General features: G+C 32.3%; 1 protein-coding gene across 1 annotated transcript; it reads right to left on the reverse strand.

Moving 5' to 3' along the window:
- Positions 1-755: 755 nt before the first annotated feature.
- Positions 756-6,374, reverse strand: LOC109339744 (probable pectate lyase 8). The gene is made up of 7 exons (XM_019577250.1): positions 6,167-6,374; positions 5,595-5,654; positions 4,704-4,778; positions 2,472-3,114; positions 2,265-2,368; positions 1,784-1,922; positions 756-1,681 (listed from the first exon to the last, which is right to left on the reverse strand). Exons 1-7 carry the CDS (start codon positions 6,244-6,246, stop codon positions 1,460-1,462), a joined length of 1,323 nt encoding a protein of 440 aa, XP_019432795.1. The 5' UTR covers positions 6,247-6,374; the 3' UTR covers positions 756-1,459.
- Between the last annotated feature and the right edge of the window lie 7,412 nt (positions 6,375-13,786).

The following is a 13,786-nucleotide window of genomic DNA, read 5'->3' on the forward strand; positions in this document are numbered from 1 at the left end:
ATATTATAAAGATAGGTTTAAAGAGTATACGAGTCAATATATTATTATTTTTTATTTGTTACAGTATATTATAAGGGTGATTTAAACAAAATCTTCTTAGCGTTATTTATATGTATTTTGTAACGAACCAAAAATAACGAAGATACATTGACTCTTATACTATTTGGACATATCTACACAATTTATTATATTTTGTTTAACTTAATTACAATTATAATCATTTTTTGTTTAAAATATTATACTTATTTATCATGCAGAAATAATTAGTAGAATTAAATATATAAATATGGGTGATTTGTGAAGTTAAAAAAAAATGTGGTTTGTATAATGTTGGAGGACGTGTTTGATACCAATGCATGTTGACTAATATGAAATGTTTGTGAATCCTTCATTGCAACTTATGTCAATTAATACTACTTTACTGGAAAACTTTAAGAGACTTTAAATTGTTACAGAAGCAAAGCCTTTATTACAGACATGCTCCTATGGAATGCACTTTTGGAAAAGTTGGGAAACAGAATTTACTATAAAACGACATTTGATATCATCACATGGTCCTGTTCATAATTTTCAACCGTCCTAGAATAAAAGCCAGGGAAATCTGAACCTATTAGCTAGTTAGCATCATCATTTTCATTGGAGACAATGTAATTTAAAGGGGTCATCATCATATTAATTGGAAATATAATGACAGAGTATCATGTATTGCACATGAACGAATCACACATGTTGCAAGAGAAAGGAACATTAGCTTATAAGTCTAATGATTTACAACCATAATTGCATTACCATAAAAGTAAAGATTACACCCATTGACAAAAAGGAAAAGGACTAAAAAGGTGACAGTAAAAAAGTAACACCAAAACATTAAAAAGTAACATTGCTATTCCATCATCACCATTAATAGTGTGTTTCCATAATTCAAGTTTGACAATCATACTTCTGCTTGTATGATTAAGCCAACAAAACAAAGTAAAAATATATATAGCTCAGCTCATTCAAATCCTAAAAAAAACTGAAAAAGACTGAACAGTATTGTAAGGAGGACATGATTTGACAATGGAAAAATATGCATGTGAATTGGTGCCTTGGTGGGTAAGGTTGGTGAAATGAGCTGGTAAGGACCAAAGAAGAAAAAAGTAAAAGAAAAACAATGGACCACGCTTCTGCACCTACTCCTACAATGGCATTGTTTTGTTTCAACTAGAGCAAGTCGAGCAGCTGAGGTTTTTTGACCAACAATACACACACAATGTGGACATTGAAATAGGTAACATAACACAATAACAAGTGTAGTTAATGTACACTTGTCAAGAATGCAGGATGTTGAGGTATGAGGAAAGGAACTGATATGATTTGATATATAAGATGCAGCTATAATGTGGTAAAAATGAAAATGAAAATCAAACATAAAAATGGATGTTTGATCCACTTGAGTGATATATGATATGAAGTGCTGTTAGCACTGTTGTCCTTTGCGGCAGCCTAATGCACCAGCATTAGAAGTCATGGATCCAACCATAGAAGAAGATTTAGCTCCTAAGCTAGAGGCTCTAGCATAGCTTGCTGAAGCTCCAGCACCAGATGGTGTGAAATATGCACCATTCAGCAACAAATCTCCCTCTGATCTCCAATTCCAACCCTTCCACTGGCTTGCAGCTGTTTCAACTCTCTTAGTCACCTAACATTATATAAGTTTGTGTCTATATCAATCAGCAAATTCAATGTGAAAATAATGATGATAATTTACAGCATCACGTGGATTTGATTCTACTATTTCTACCTCCTTTGCAAAAGGGTTAACTGGCGCATTGTATCTATTTCCCTGGCTGTTGATGGTTGGGTTAGCACTTCCACCAATAGCATACATCTCCCAGTGAGTGTAGTCATTGTTCACCACATGAAAATATCCATGTCTACATCTGTATTATTAGCATTATATATCGTGTTAGATTAATTCATATTAAATTGAAGTACTTTATTGGAGGAGGAACAAAAAAATAAAGGCCCAATTAAGTTCTTGATTTAATGATTTCAGCTAATGAATGCACCTAAAGACCCTATCCACCTTATTTTTCTAATACATGTACCAAATTTATCATTTTCTTAAGAAGGAGGCAGCTTAAAAAATTTACTGTTTCAAAAGGGGTGCCTCTTGAATGCTTCTCCAAACTAACCTGTCTTAAGTAAACACATTTATTTTCATTTAAAGCAAACAAAGGGAAATAAAGGGGTTTCAATATAAAAGAGACATTAAATATTACCTTGGCATTCTCTGGATAAGTCCCTCTCCAAAATGGTTGTATGCTATGGTCACTTGCATTTGTTTGTCTCTAGTGTAAGAGTCACTGTGGCCCAACAGAATAACCTGAATTTGCATTCAAATAAAGAACAAAATGAGCCTTAGAACAACAAGAAAAAAAGTACTACTTAATAATACATAGGCAATGCAGTGAATTAAAGGGTACTACCTCATTGTGGTGGGTGAGATGGTTGTTAGAAATTGTTATGGCTGTTGATCCCATTATAGCATCAACAAGGCCATCAGCACAATTGGACAAAGAATTGTGATCAACCCAAATGTGACTTGATCCAAATATTGAGATTGCATCACCATCTGCCATTGTTCTCCACCCAAAATGTGAAGGGGAACTTCTCACCATTGCATTTCCAGTGGGTTTACAATCATGGATATGCAATCCATGAATAATAATATTAGTAACATACTGAATTGTGATGCATGCTCCATTAGCAATGTGCACATTTGCACCTCTCCCATCAATAGTCTTGAAGCTGTTCATGATAAGTTCCTGCTTCAATTGTATAACCATGTCCCTTTGGAACACAATCCATAGTGGCTCGTCTTGGATAACGGCGTAGCGCAAAGTGCCCGGCCTTGGGTTAACAGGGTTATCATCTCTGGGGTCTGTCACGGTGTATAACCTCCCATCGCGGCCGCCGATTGCATTTCTACCAAAACCAATGCCGCAATCCGCTAGGCGCTTCCTGTTATTGAGCCAATTTCGGTCACAGCGCCAGCAATCATCGATTGGGTTACCAGTTCCACAAGAGAAAAATCCCAGCTTCCTCCTTTCTGTGCTATTCTTAATGCTCCTGCAATATCAAACACTTTGTTTCATTATTCCCATGAACAATTGGTATATATATATAGAGAGAGAGAGAGATATTTAATCAAATTTGTTTCCAACATTAACATGTGTAATGTGTTCCACAATTGTACATTTTTGCAATGTATGGTTACATCATTTATTTAATATTAGAGCAAAGTGTAGGTATTTCCTTTGTGGAATGCAAATAATAACAAAAAATTGTAAGTTTTTGTTAATAGATGTAGCAAACAATGCAGAAACACCCAACTAACCCTTATCTCACTAGCTAGAGTTAAGTACATGAATTAAACAAAGGCACAAAGACATTAGACTCTATCAAACATCAAATTATTTTAACAAAAATCAGAGTTATGTAGAGGTACGGAATAATGACAAAAGAATATATCCACTTGATGAATGGAGATGAGAAATTTCTCAACTACAACGGCTAACAATTCTTTGGCTTTATTTTGGAATAGAAGATATGGTAAATATTCTTTTTTGTAGTTACATGGATCTTGACCAAAATATGCTACTGTGGCCACTGGCCATGTTGCTAGGAATCAAATCACATGGTAAAAAATTTATACACAAGCAAAGCAAAACAACTATGAAATCAACTACTCCCTCCATGTAGCTTTTTAGGAACATTTTCTTCATATTTAACTTTAATTCTCAAAGCTTAAAATAATATTACTTACTTACTTATCAATTATATTCTTATCCTCATTTGAGGAGCGAGAAACAATAATAATTAAATAAAGTATAGAGAAACTAATAAGGGTATACTAGGAGAACTACAATAATTTTATTAATAAAAAATTCAATAATTTTCTTGATTAGTAGAAAACAATAAACTTATTAATGAGCTGAGGGAGTATTAAATTGAAAAATTAAAATATGGGGAAGTTAGGGTTGTACCACGTAGGTACAGCATTTACCTATAGTCAAAATATTAGTTTAAATGGTCAAAGAACTTTATGACAATATTATTTTAATAATCATTTTCAATAGTCATATGCATTATAAAAAGTAAAACTGTCCAAAATATTACTAAAATAACACCTTTGAAAGAATTATAAATGTGGAACATATATATCTGTGTAAAAGTGCATGTGGGTGAGACATGAAAAGGAGAGTGGCCAATAAGTAGGTAATTAGGGACAATGAAACTGGTTCCAAATTGAATCTTAAAAGGGTAAAAAGGAAAATAGGTAAGTGGTCATAAATTGAAATTCATTCAACAAAGGCAAAACAAGGAAAGTAATGTGACAGACATAAGTATGGGCCAATTGGGGTAGAGGGTTAGGTGTCATTTTACAAGGGATAGTTATTAGACCCAACAATACCAGGGAACACCCCTACCCTACCCCTCTGAATTCCAATTTTCCAATGAGATTCCCTAAACCAGATGAATATATACTAAACTGGTATAGGTCATTATACGTGCATGTAGTTTTATATTTTGGTTTTAATTTGTTTGTTAGCTATAAATAAGAATAATAATATATCCTATAATTAATTATTAATAAATAAAATAGGATAATATATTATTTTTAATCAGGGAAAAGTTAGAAAAAAATGGAGACCCACATGGAAACCATGGAAGCCACTTCCTCTGGGTCAGCCACAGCAGCACGCTGGTTTAATTGATCTGCCTCTTTTGCCCTGAAACAAACGGTCTAAATTTAGAACTCATGATCATAATCATTATGCATAAATAAACTACTACTAATGCCTCCTTCTGTCCTATTTATAATCCAATACTTTTAACTAAATTATACTTATTATTTTTTAAATATTATAAGATTATAATCTTACTCTTATATTATAATGTTTCTTGGTTAATAATCTTATAGAAAATAATAATAAAAAGTTATAATCAAAACTTTACACAGGAAAAAAATAATAAATATTATATAAAAAGTATAAAGTATTGAGCATGCAATATCTATATATTGTTATTAATAATGATCAAATATGAAGAATAGTGATTAAGTAGTGATATTAAATAAAACTCTTACACCATCATATATTTATTTTTTTTCTCTCATTTTCTATAGGTCTGGTTTATTAGAGTTAGTTAAACTTCAAAATAATAATAAAAATGTTACTTGAAAAAAGAAGAGAGAGAAGGAGAGAATGAAATGACGAAAGTACGCCCATAGCTCAGGTTAGTAGACAGGGTATGAAGGGTAATTCAGGGATTTGAAAAGAATGTTGACGGTTAACTAACCCGTTTTTGGTTGGTGTGAAGTTATTGCTTATGCAAAGGGAAAAAAAGGAATCCGAAGATGAACGAACATAACGGAATAAACGATCCAGATAGAGGAACAACGATTTCCAACGGCACTGATCGTTAGTTACGGTTACTAAATCCAACGGGTTATAATAAAAGTTGGAGAGGGAACAGACGGTCGAGATTAACTGTGGGTTTTAAGGGAAAAAAAGTTAAATCAAAATTAACACTGAATAAAAATTTACTTTGCAGCCATTGACGAGTTGTTCAAGCTCTGTAACCTGTGTGCTTCAACTTCAACATTCCTATAGAGAGAAAAAATTCAAAAAAATAAACATGGGTTAGTATAACTAAGATCTATGAAGTGGAGCTGAAAATGGTTTTTTAATTTTTTTAATAGTTGAAAAACGTGAAATTGAAAACATGCAATGTAGTTGTTCTTTGAAAATGTAACAAAAAACATTAGACTCATTGAACGGAAAAGCACAAACATGAGCTTGTTTTTTCACTTGAAAAAACATTTCAAAGTAAAATTTGACCCCAAATTTAACAATATACTACCACACATTTGCATATAGTATACTTCGTTAACCATACATTTTTATGATGCCTCAACTGCATGGGAATATGAAAAGGAAATTATGTTTCCAATTTGGGACTTGACATTGAAAATGATAGTAGTAGCACATGAAGCAAATTTCAACCCCATTTTTTGTGTTTAAAGGAATCACAAAGAGAATGCCATTAAAATGAAGAAAAAAAGTCCCAGAAAACAGAGAGACTCTGTTTTGCATAAACGAACAGAGAGGTAGAAAACCTGAGTTCTCCAATGAGAAGTAAGAAGAAGAACACGAAGCATGCGTTGCTGAAGAACAATTTCTCAGAAATTGCCGCCATTGTTTCCAAATCTGAATTTCCCTCTCTTCTTTCTGTGTTGCTTTTGAGAATGTGAAAACTGAAGAGAAAAAGGAGAGGAGAGAGAAAATACGAAAGGAAAGGTGAGAATAGAACTATGGAAGAGTACTGGACTGAGAAAACAGGTAGAACATAACGGCCCATTTATAGAGCCAGAGAAGACAAATGAGATAACGCCTGTACCCAACTAATTTATTTTCTGGTGTATAACATTCTACAAAATCCTCCTATAATACAAGAAATTGAAAAAAAATTGGTTGTTGGAAAGCATTTCATGTACTTCTAGTAATATCCCACTTAGGGTATGGATAAATAGTTGAGTTAGGTAAGGTTTCTCCATTAAATGATCTTAAATATTGGTTGGATTATTTTCTTGAAGTCAAACTTGTTCTTAGATAAAACATTCTCAATATTAGATATGTAATTTAACATATGAAATTATATATTTATATATTATTAATCATATACGATGAAAATTTTGAGAGTGAATGATATTTTCAAACAAAAATATAACATTAATCTGTATACAATTTTTTTTGTTTCTCACATGTATCTTCGTACTAGAGGAAATTATGTCCGAACCGGGAACATTCACAAGTATGTGAGACTAACTCTCCCAATGAGTATTTTTTTCATCTATAAAACTCGTACCAAAAACGTTGCTTAAGGGGAATCAAACATGTATCACTTGTACCAACAATTGTTGGTATCTATATACAAATATGATAAATGGATGATCATTTGATGGGTGGGGTCCTACTCACCCCTTATTTGCCTCAGACACAATGAAACTCAACTATAATGAGACTTGATCGGATGAGCAGATATGGTTGGGTCCTACTCACCTCTAACCTCATTTATTGACCCCTTGTGTGCCCTTCATTTTTTCTTGCACATATATAAGCAATTGTTGGTAATAAAACTATAATGAAAATGCAATTTTTTTTTTCTCTAGACAAATATAATATTGAGATTTTTTACTTAAATGATAGATAAATCATTTTTTTCTTTACCATTTCATGGGGTCCGCCCCACTCTCAGTCTCACGACGTTAATTAACATTAGCATAGCTTCCTTCTTCATTTTCTCGCGCACGTGGGTGCAGTGACAGTCACGTGCCGTAGCTAGGTCTTCTGAGTGAGTCCATCACAATATCAAATTGCCAATAGTTCAATACAGTGTCCCTTTCTCTTTTTTACTTTTTACTTTATTCAACATTCATTTCGTTTCCTAACTAACATCAACTGTTTTTTACTTTTTTTCTTTGACTATATTGCTAATTTGTTATCGTTACTGTTATTGTAGCTTAATAATTTTTACCTAACAAAAATTGGTTTGGGTGGCACTTTGTACACGTAGAATGACGTTTTATTGAAAAGTTGAAGAGTTGGAATACCTCATAACGGGAAAATAAACTTTGTGCACTTTGTTTAATATGGTTATTGATTTTTAGTGGTTAAGCTAATGATAAGAGTAGTAAAATTGCGCAAATCACTATTATTTTTTTATACATATACAATATATTCCTAATTTATGTATATAATTACACCGATTATCCTTTTTGGGTGATAAATGTGATCTTTTAAGCAAAAATAATAATGAGTGTAATTAAGTTAAATAAAATATGATATATTGTAAAATTAAGTCCACTTAATATAAGAGTCAATGTTTATTTATTATTTTTTGTTCAATATAAACTGCATTGATAATTATAATAAGGTGTTTATATCTTGCAGAGGTAATCAACATAATATATATATAAGTATAGTTTGTATAATTTCACTAAAATTTATAATTTATAATGAATTAAGTTTTCGAAATCCTATGAGAAACAATTTTCTACATTGCTAAACATGTTTATGTGAAAGCTTGTTTGTCTTTGACTCTCTGTAGCTTCTATTTAAATCCATGCACTAAAATAATCATAATGAGAAAACAAATGATGGACTCACCCCAATATAATTATTATGTTAATCAACATTATGTGGTTGTTCAATAATTTTGGTTTTTCCATGTAGAGAAATTTAATAATAATAAACCTAACAAGAATCAATTTTAATTATACATTTTTTTTCGATGGTTACATAGGGATAGAAATAGCTAGAGGAGTAGAACAAAAGAAAGCAACTACATTCCCCTACAATAAACAGTAGAGGCACTATTTAGAAGAAGATTAACCGAGCAAAAAGTATGGACAACATCAAATATATGAATATTCCAAACCAAGTCCAAAGCATGTTTGGCTAGATCATCAACTACCTTATTTGCTTCCCAGAAAACATGACTCCAAGACACGCGCTAGAAGGAGGCCAAGGAGAACCTTATGTGCCTCACTAGCAATGCCCACGGGTGGGTGGGCTCACAACTCGAGCTCAAAAGCTGGATACTGCATGCCGAATTAGATTCAATGCTGACTTTCTAGAAACCCTCTACAAAAGTAACCAAGGGCCTAGAAGGATCCCTGAGAGTTCAGCATGCAGAGCAGAACAATGACCTAAGTGATTAGCATAACCAAACACAATAGCATTGAAGAGATCACGAATAACTCCCCCATAAGCAACTCGGTTCCTTGAAGCCGAGTACGCACCATCAGAGTTTAGTTTAACCCACTCAGAATCAGGGGGAACCAGTGAATTATCGGAGCATTTGGGCTCATTGTACGGATGAGGACGATCCTTTCCTGGTGAAAGGCTTTTGTGATACTATTACTCTTGGTCAGAATCTCAGACCTGATATTTACAACAATGGACCAACGATTCTAAAAGATGATCAGGTTCCTCTTGTGTCAAATTGTGTCCAACGCCACCCCAAAAACCAGATTCTACGCAAGATGTCCAAACCGAAGTTCCCCATTACGCAGATTGGCAATGCACCAGATGGAAATATATTCTGAGAAGAAATTTTATTCCCCTTGGTTGTTGCTAACCAATCTCCAAACATCATGAATTAATGGACAATCGCGAAAAACATGCTCTAAAGTTTCATTTTCCCCGCATCTCGGGCAAGCACCAGAAGTTTTGATGGACTGTCCGTAACGCTGAGCATTAGTGGGGAGACCATCATTAAGCAAGCACCACAAAAACAAATTAACCCGAAATGGTCCCTTCCAATCCCAGACAACATCAGTCCAGGAAGAAGTAAGAAGCCCATAATGCCCTGCAATTGAGGTATAAGTAGAACTTATAGAAAATATGTCGTCTTTTGAGCCAAGCCAGATAATAGTGTCCTCCACGTTCACCTCTGAAGGAGGGTAAAGAGCAACAATTTTAGCAAAAATATGATTAGGTACCGTGGTTGCTAGAAGAGATAGGTTTCAGCCGCTAGAAGGACTCACAAAATCTGCAACCTTCCTCTAGACAGATGACAAGGATGCCTGAGCCCAATGCATCGAAACCAACGCCTCCTCATTCGGGATCCACCTGTCTCTCCAAAAATCCACTGATATACCATTCCCCACTCTCAAGCCCATCCTATTTTGGATGAGAGACCCACCCAACTTCAAACCCTTCCAAAAAGAAGACTCCCGAGATGATGGAGCTAAGGTGGGGATCAAATTCGAGCCACATTTGTACTTAGTTCTCACAACCTGAACCCATAGATCCTCCCTATTAATCATCAATTTCCAAGTTGCTTTCATCATAAAGCTATTATTCATTAACCTAGCTTGACGAATCCCTAGCCCGCCAGCTGTTTTCGAACTACATAACACCTCCCATCTAACCCAATGCATCTTCATGTTCTGGGAATCCTCCCCCCCAGATAAAAGACCTACACATTTTATCCAAACTATCGCATATTGAAACAAGAAGAGGGACTGATTGTATGACATACAAAGGAAGGGCCTGGAGGATAGACTTCGTCAAGGTAAGCCTGCTAGCAAAGGAGAGATGCATACATTTCCAATTACTCAAATGATTTCTAGCATTCTCAACCACATAATTGAACATTTGTTTTTTTGGATCCAAGACGGTGCAAAAGGCATGCCAAGATATTTCATGGTTCTACTGAATCCAAAACCTTCACTAATCTGATGACGCACATTAAATTGGACATTTTTGGAGAAGAAAATATGAGTCTTGTCCTTATTATTTTTTTGTCCGGAACTAGCACAGGACAGACCAATGCACATAGACAGAACCTCAACTTGCTCCATACTAGCATCCGCGAACAAAATCAAATCATCCGCAAAGGGAATATCAACAACTTACTAATATATATATATGAGGAATCCGTTTATACCCAAGTTAAGTTACATTATATATTTTTATAAATCCAACTGACCAAACGGGTGGGTACAATAAGTGATGTGAGAGAAGAAAAGAAATTTTAAATAACTTTTAAGTTTCATCTAATTGGTTTGTTGGATTTATAAAAAATGTATGACTCAGATTGAATATAATTAGTGAAACTTAACTTGAATGTAAACAGATCTCTACTCATATATATATATATATATATAGTGAGGATCCTAACCATCAATTTTATGAATATTTAATAATTTAAATCTACTTATTAATTGAAATTATTGGATTTATCTGAAATTAATGACCAAGATGATTTCCCTAAAACTTACTCTTCATATGTATATATAATTTACTATAGATAATATAATTAGGTAGAGAATAGGTGAGAGAGTAGTGGATGATAGGATAGGAAAGAGGGACCACGTGAAAAGTGGGGTAGAGAAAGAAGATCCCGGAGAGTTGGGGTTGTACCATTTGGATAAACAGAGAGAGAGAAACACAAATGTCACAGTTTCTTGCTGATTTCACGCCAGCAAGCCACTGCTCAAACAATGCGTAGGAATAAAGACAACCCAATCAATATTAAAATATTTAATTAATACAAATGAGAAAAAATAAATACTTTTATTTATTTTCTATTTTAATTTTGTTGTTAGTGATTGATTCCTTAGAGCATGTTGTTTCAAAAAGTGTCTAACAAATGATTCTACGGTATAAGTTTGTATTATATTTTCATAAGAGTGAATATTTTTTTTGGAGAATAACTACACACGTTAAAATAATTATATTATAAGTTTTTATTATATTTTCCCGACCTATAATTTTGGGATCCTTTGTTATAAAAGAAAAACAATGTCATTTCATATGTTATGAATTGAGATAAGTGAGAAAAATACAAAATAATAAACTTTAACTTAACTCATATTATTTTTTGGTATTATAAAAAATATTCTCTCACCTTTTATTTTATGGGTAAAAGAACTAATCTTTTTCGATACACATAAATGTCCTTCATAACAAGTGTTGTTATTAAGAATTAAACTTTTGATCTTTTGATTATAATGAGAATTTAGTAATACCTTATGTCACTAAATCAAATATTCTTATGATTTTACAAACAATTACAATAAGTAAGATAGAGAGTGATAGACTTTTTCCACAATGAGCTCTGATTCCTAGCCCAAGATAACGTACGTCCATGGCGCGCTAATCACGGCCAATGCCTTTCTTTTGAAGTCTAATGAATTTTGACTATCTGTTATTATTCGATTCCATCCACTACCATTCTTATCAATAAAAGTTACACCATGTTTATTTAACTTTTTTATATCAATTTCTTTACTGATTTTCTTATATTCTATAGTTTTTTTCTATCTCTTTCTAATCTCATATTCAATAAGGTTACCTATTCTGTGACGGTGTGACGATAACAAAAAAATGTTACCTACTCCATTATCGCACATTCAGTTTTTCTTTGTATTTACTTTTTTTTATGGCAGTGTGGTGAAGTGTTCATTTGATGATTTAAAAGAGCAAGAACCTATGTGTTTAAGGTTTTTATGTAAATCAAAAACTCCTATTGAGAATGATCATCTAGTATTGGTTGATGGGACATAATTAATGGTCTTAAGTTTGAGTTCTAGATTAAGAAGTTATACAATATTAAATAAATTTTTTGGTTATCGAATATTAAAAAAATTAGAATGAAAACTTTGCTTTCAATAATAGTTTTTTTAAGTTAGATAAAATTGTCCCTATGAATAATATATTTAATTCAAAACCAAAATGGATAAAAAATTGTTGACCTTATTATAATTATAAAAAATATTTTTAGATTTTCTCTGAACACAATTTAGAAGCTAAAAATATAGTTCTTCATAAATGCTGAATTTCAACTTTTTTTAGATTCTATGTTATTTTTTTAGTAATAGCTAAACTAAAGAAATATGTAAATGTTATAACTGAATTTTTTGTTTTAAAAAACATTTTATTTTTAGTCCTAAAATTGATGTTTAATTTGTTGAATTTTTTATATTATGAGGGGAAAACAGAGCAGAATTGCTACGGCCTTTTCTCTATTATGAAAAGAGTATGCTTTAAGTTTACAGTGACATTGGTGAGTATTTATACAAGGGAGTTATAAGTTACGGAAGGGTATAGATTAAGAGTGGAGACTTATTCTAAGAGTAAGTTTTTTAAACTTAATCTTTATCCTGACCATTAATTGATTAAAGTGAAACGTGTACTTTTTTATGGAGGAAATAGTTTTTGGAAACACTTTATGTCACTTGAGTGCTGAAGTGTAGCACATTTTACTATTTCTAAAAGCTTGTCAACTTAGTATAATTTGTTCAAAAATATTTTGAAGTTAAAAATTAATAATTACTTTTTTTTATAACAAATAATAATAAGTGACATATAGAATAATACATTTTTGTGATACAATAAATGTGTTCTCCACTATATTTTTTTTATTCTTCCTTCTTATGCTATGGTTCTAGAAATGGAAATTTTGGTTTCATTATATCATTGCAAAGCAAGGTCCTTGAGATCTAGGAAGGAATGATCACTCCAATAGACAACAAAACATTTCACGACAATGGAAATCAATGTGATTGACATGGCTACATACTGAAGTTCTTTAGTATAATAACAATTATTTTACAAAAATACTCTTTGCTAAAAAAACATGGTATATATGCACAAATTTGCATACTATACATATATGAACCCTAATACTCAAATGAATTATGAACCTTTGATACTCAAATCAATTCAAATATTAACCCTTATCCTCAAATCAAGATGTAAAAATTGTTATAATATTAATTTTAAAAAGTTAATTCATCTTGAATTTATAACTATAACTAAAAGACATTCTTATCAAATTTTCCCTAATCCGTAAATATAAATTAAATTTTAACTCAATGCCCTTTCATCATTCTTAATAGTTGTTATAAATCATGTAGAGGAATTGTTGATGTTTGCATTTTTCAAGGCAAACTGAAAATATTAACAATAACTAGCAAGTTACCCGTGCATTTATATGGGACGATAGTTTTTGCCGCATGATTAAGAACACATATTACATGTGCATTTATGATTAAGAATATGTATGTTGCTCGTGCATTCGCATGGTTAAAAACCATATATGTTATCGGTGCATTCTTATTGTTAAAAATTATTAATTATATATAAAATCATACGGTCAGACTATACAGTTTAACTGTTTAAATCAGATAAACTTAATATGAGACCTCTTCTGGTTTAACATCTTG

Source organism: Lupinus angustifolius, unplaced genomic scaffold (genome assembly GCF_001865875.1).
Source record: "Lupinus angustifolius cultivar Tanjil unplaced genomic scaffold, LupAngTanjil_v1.0 Scaffold_95_50, whole genome shotgun sequence".
Taxonomy (NCBI): Eukaryota; Viridiplantae; Streptophyta; class Magnoliopsida; order Fabales; family Fabaceae; genus Lupinus; species Lupinus angustifolius.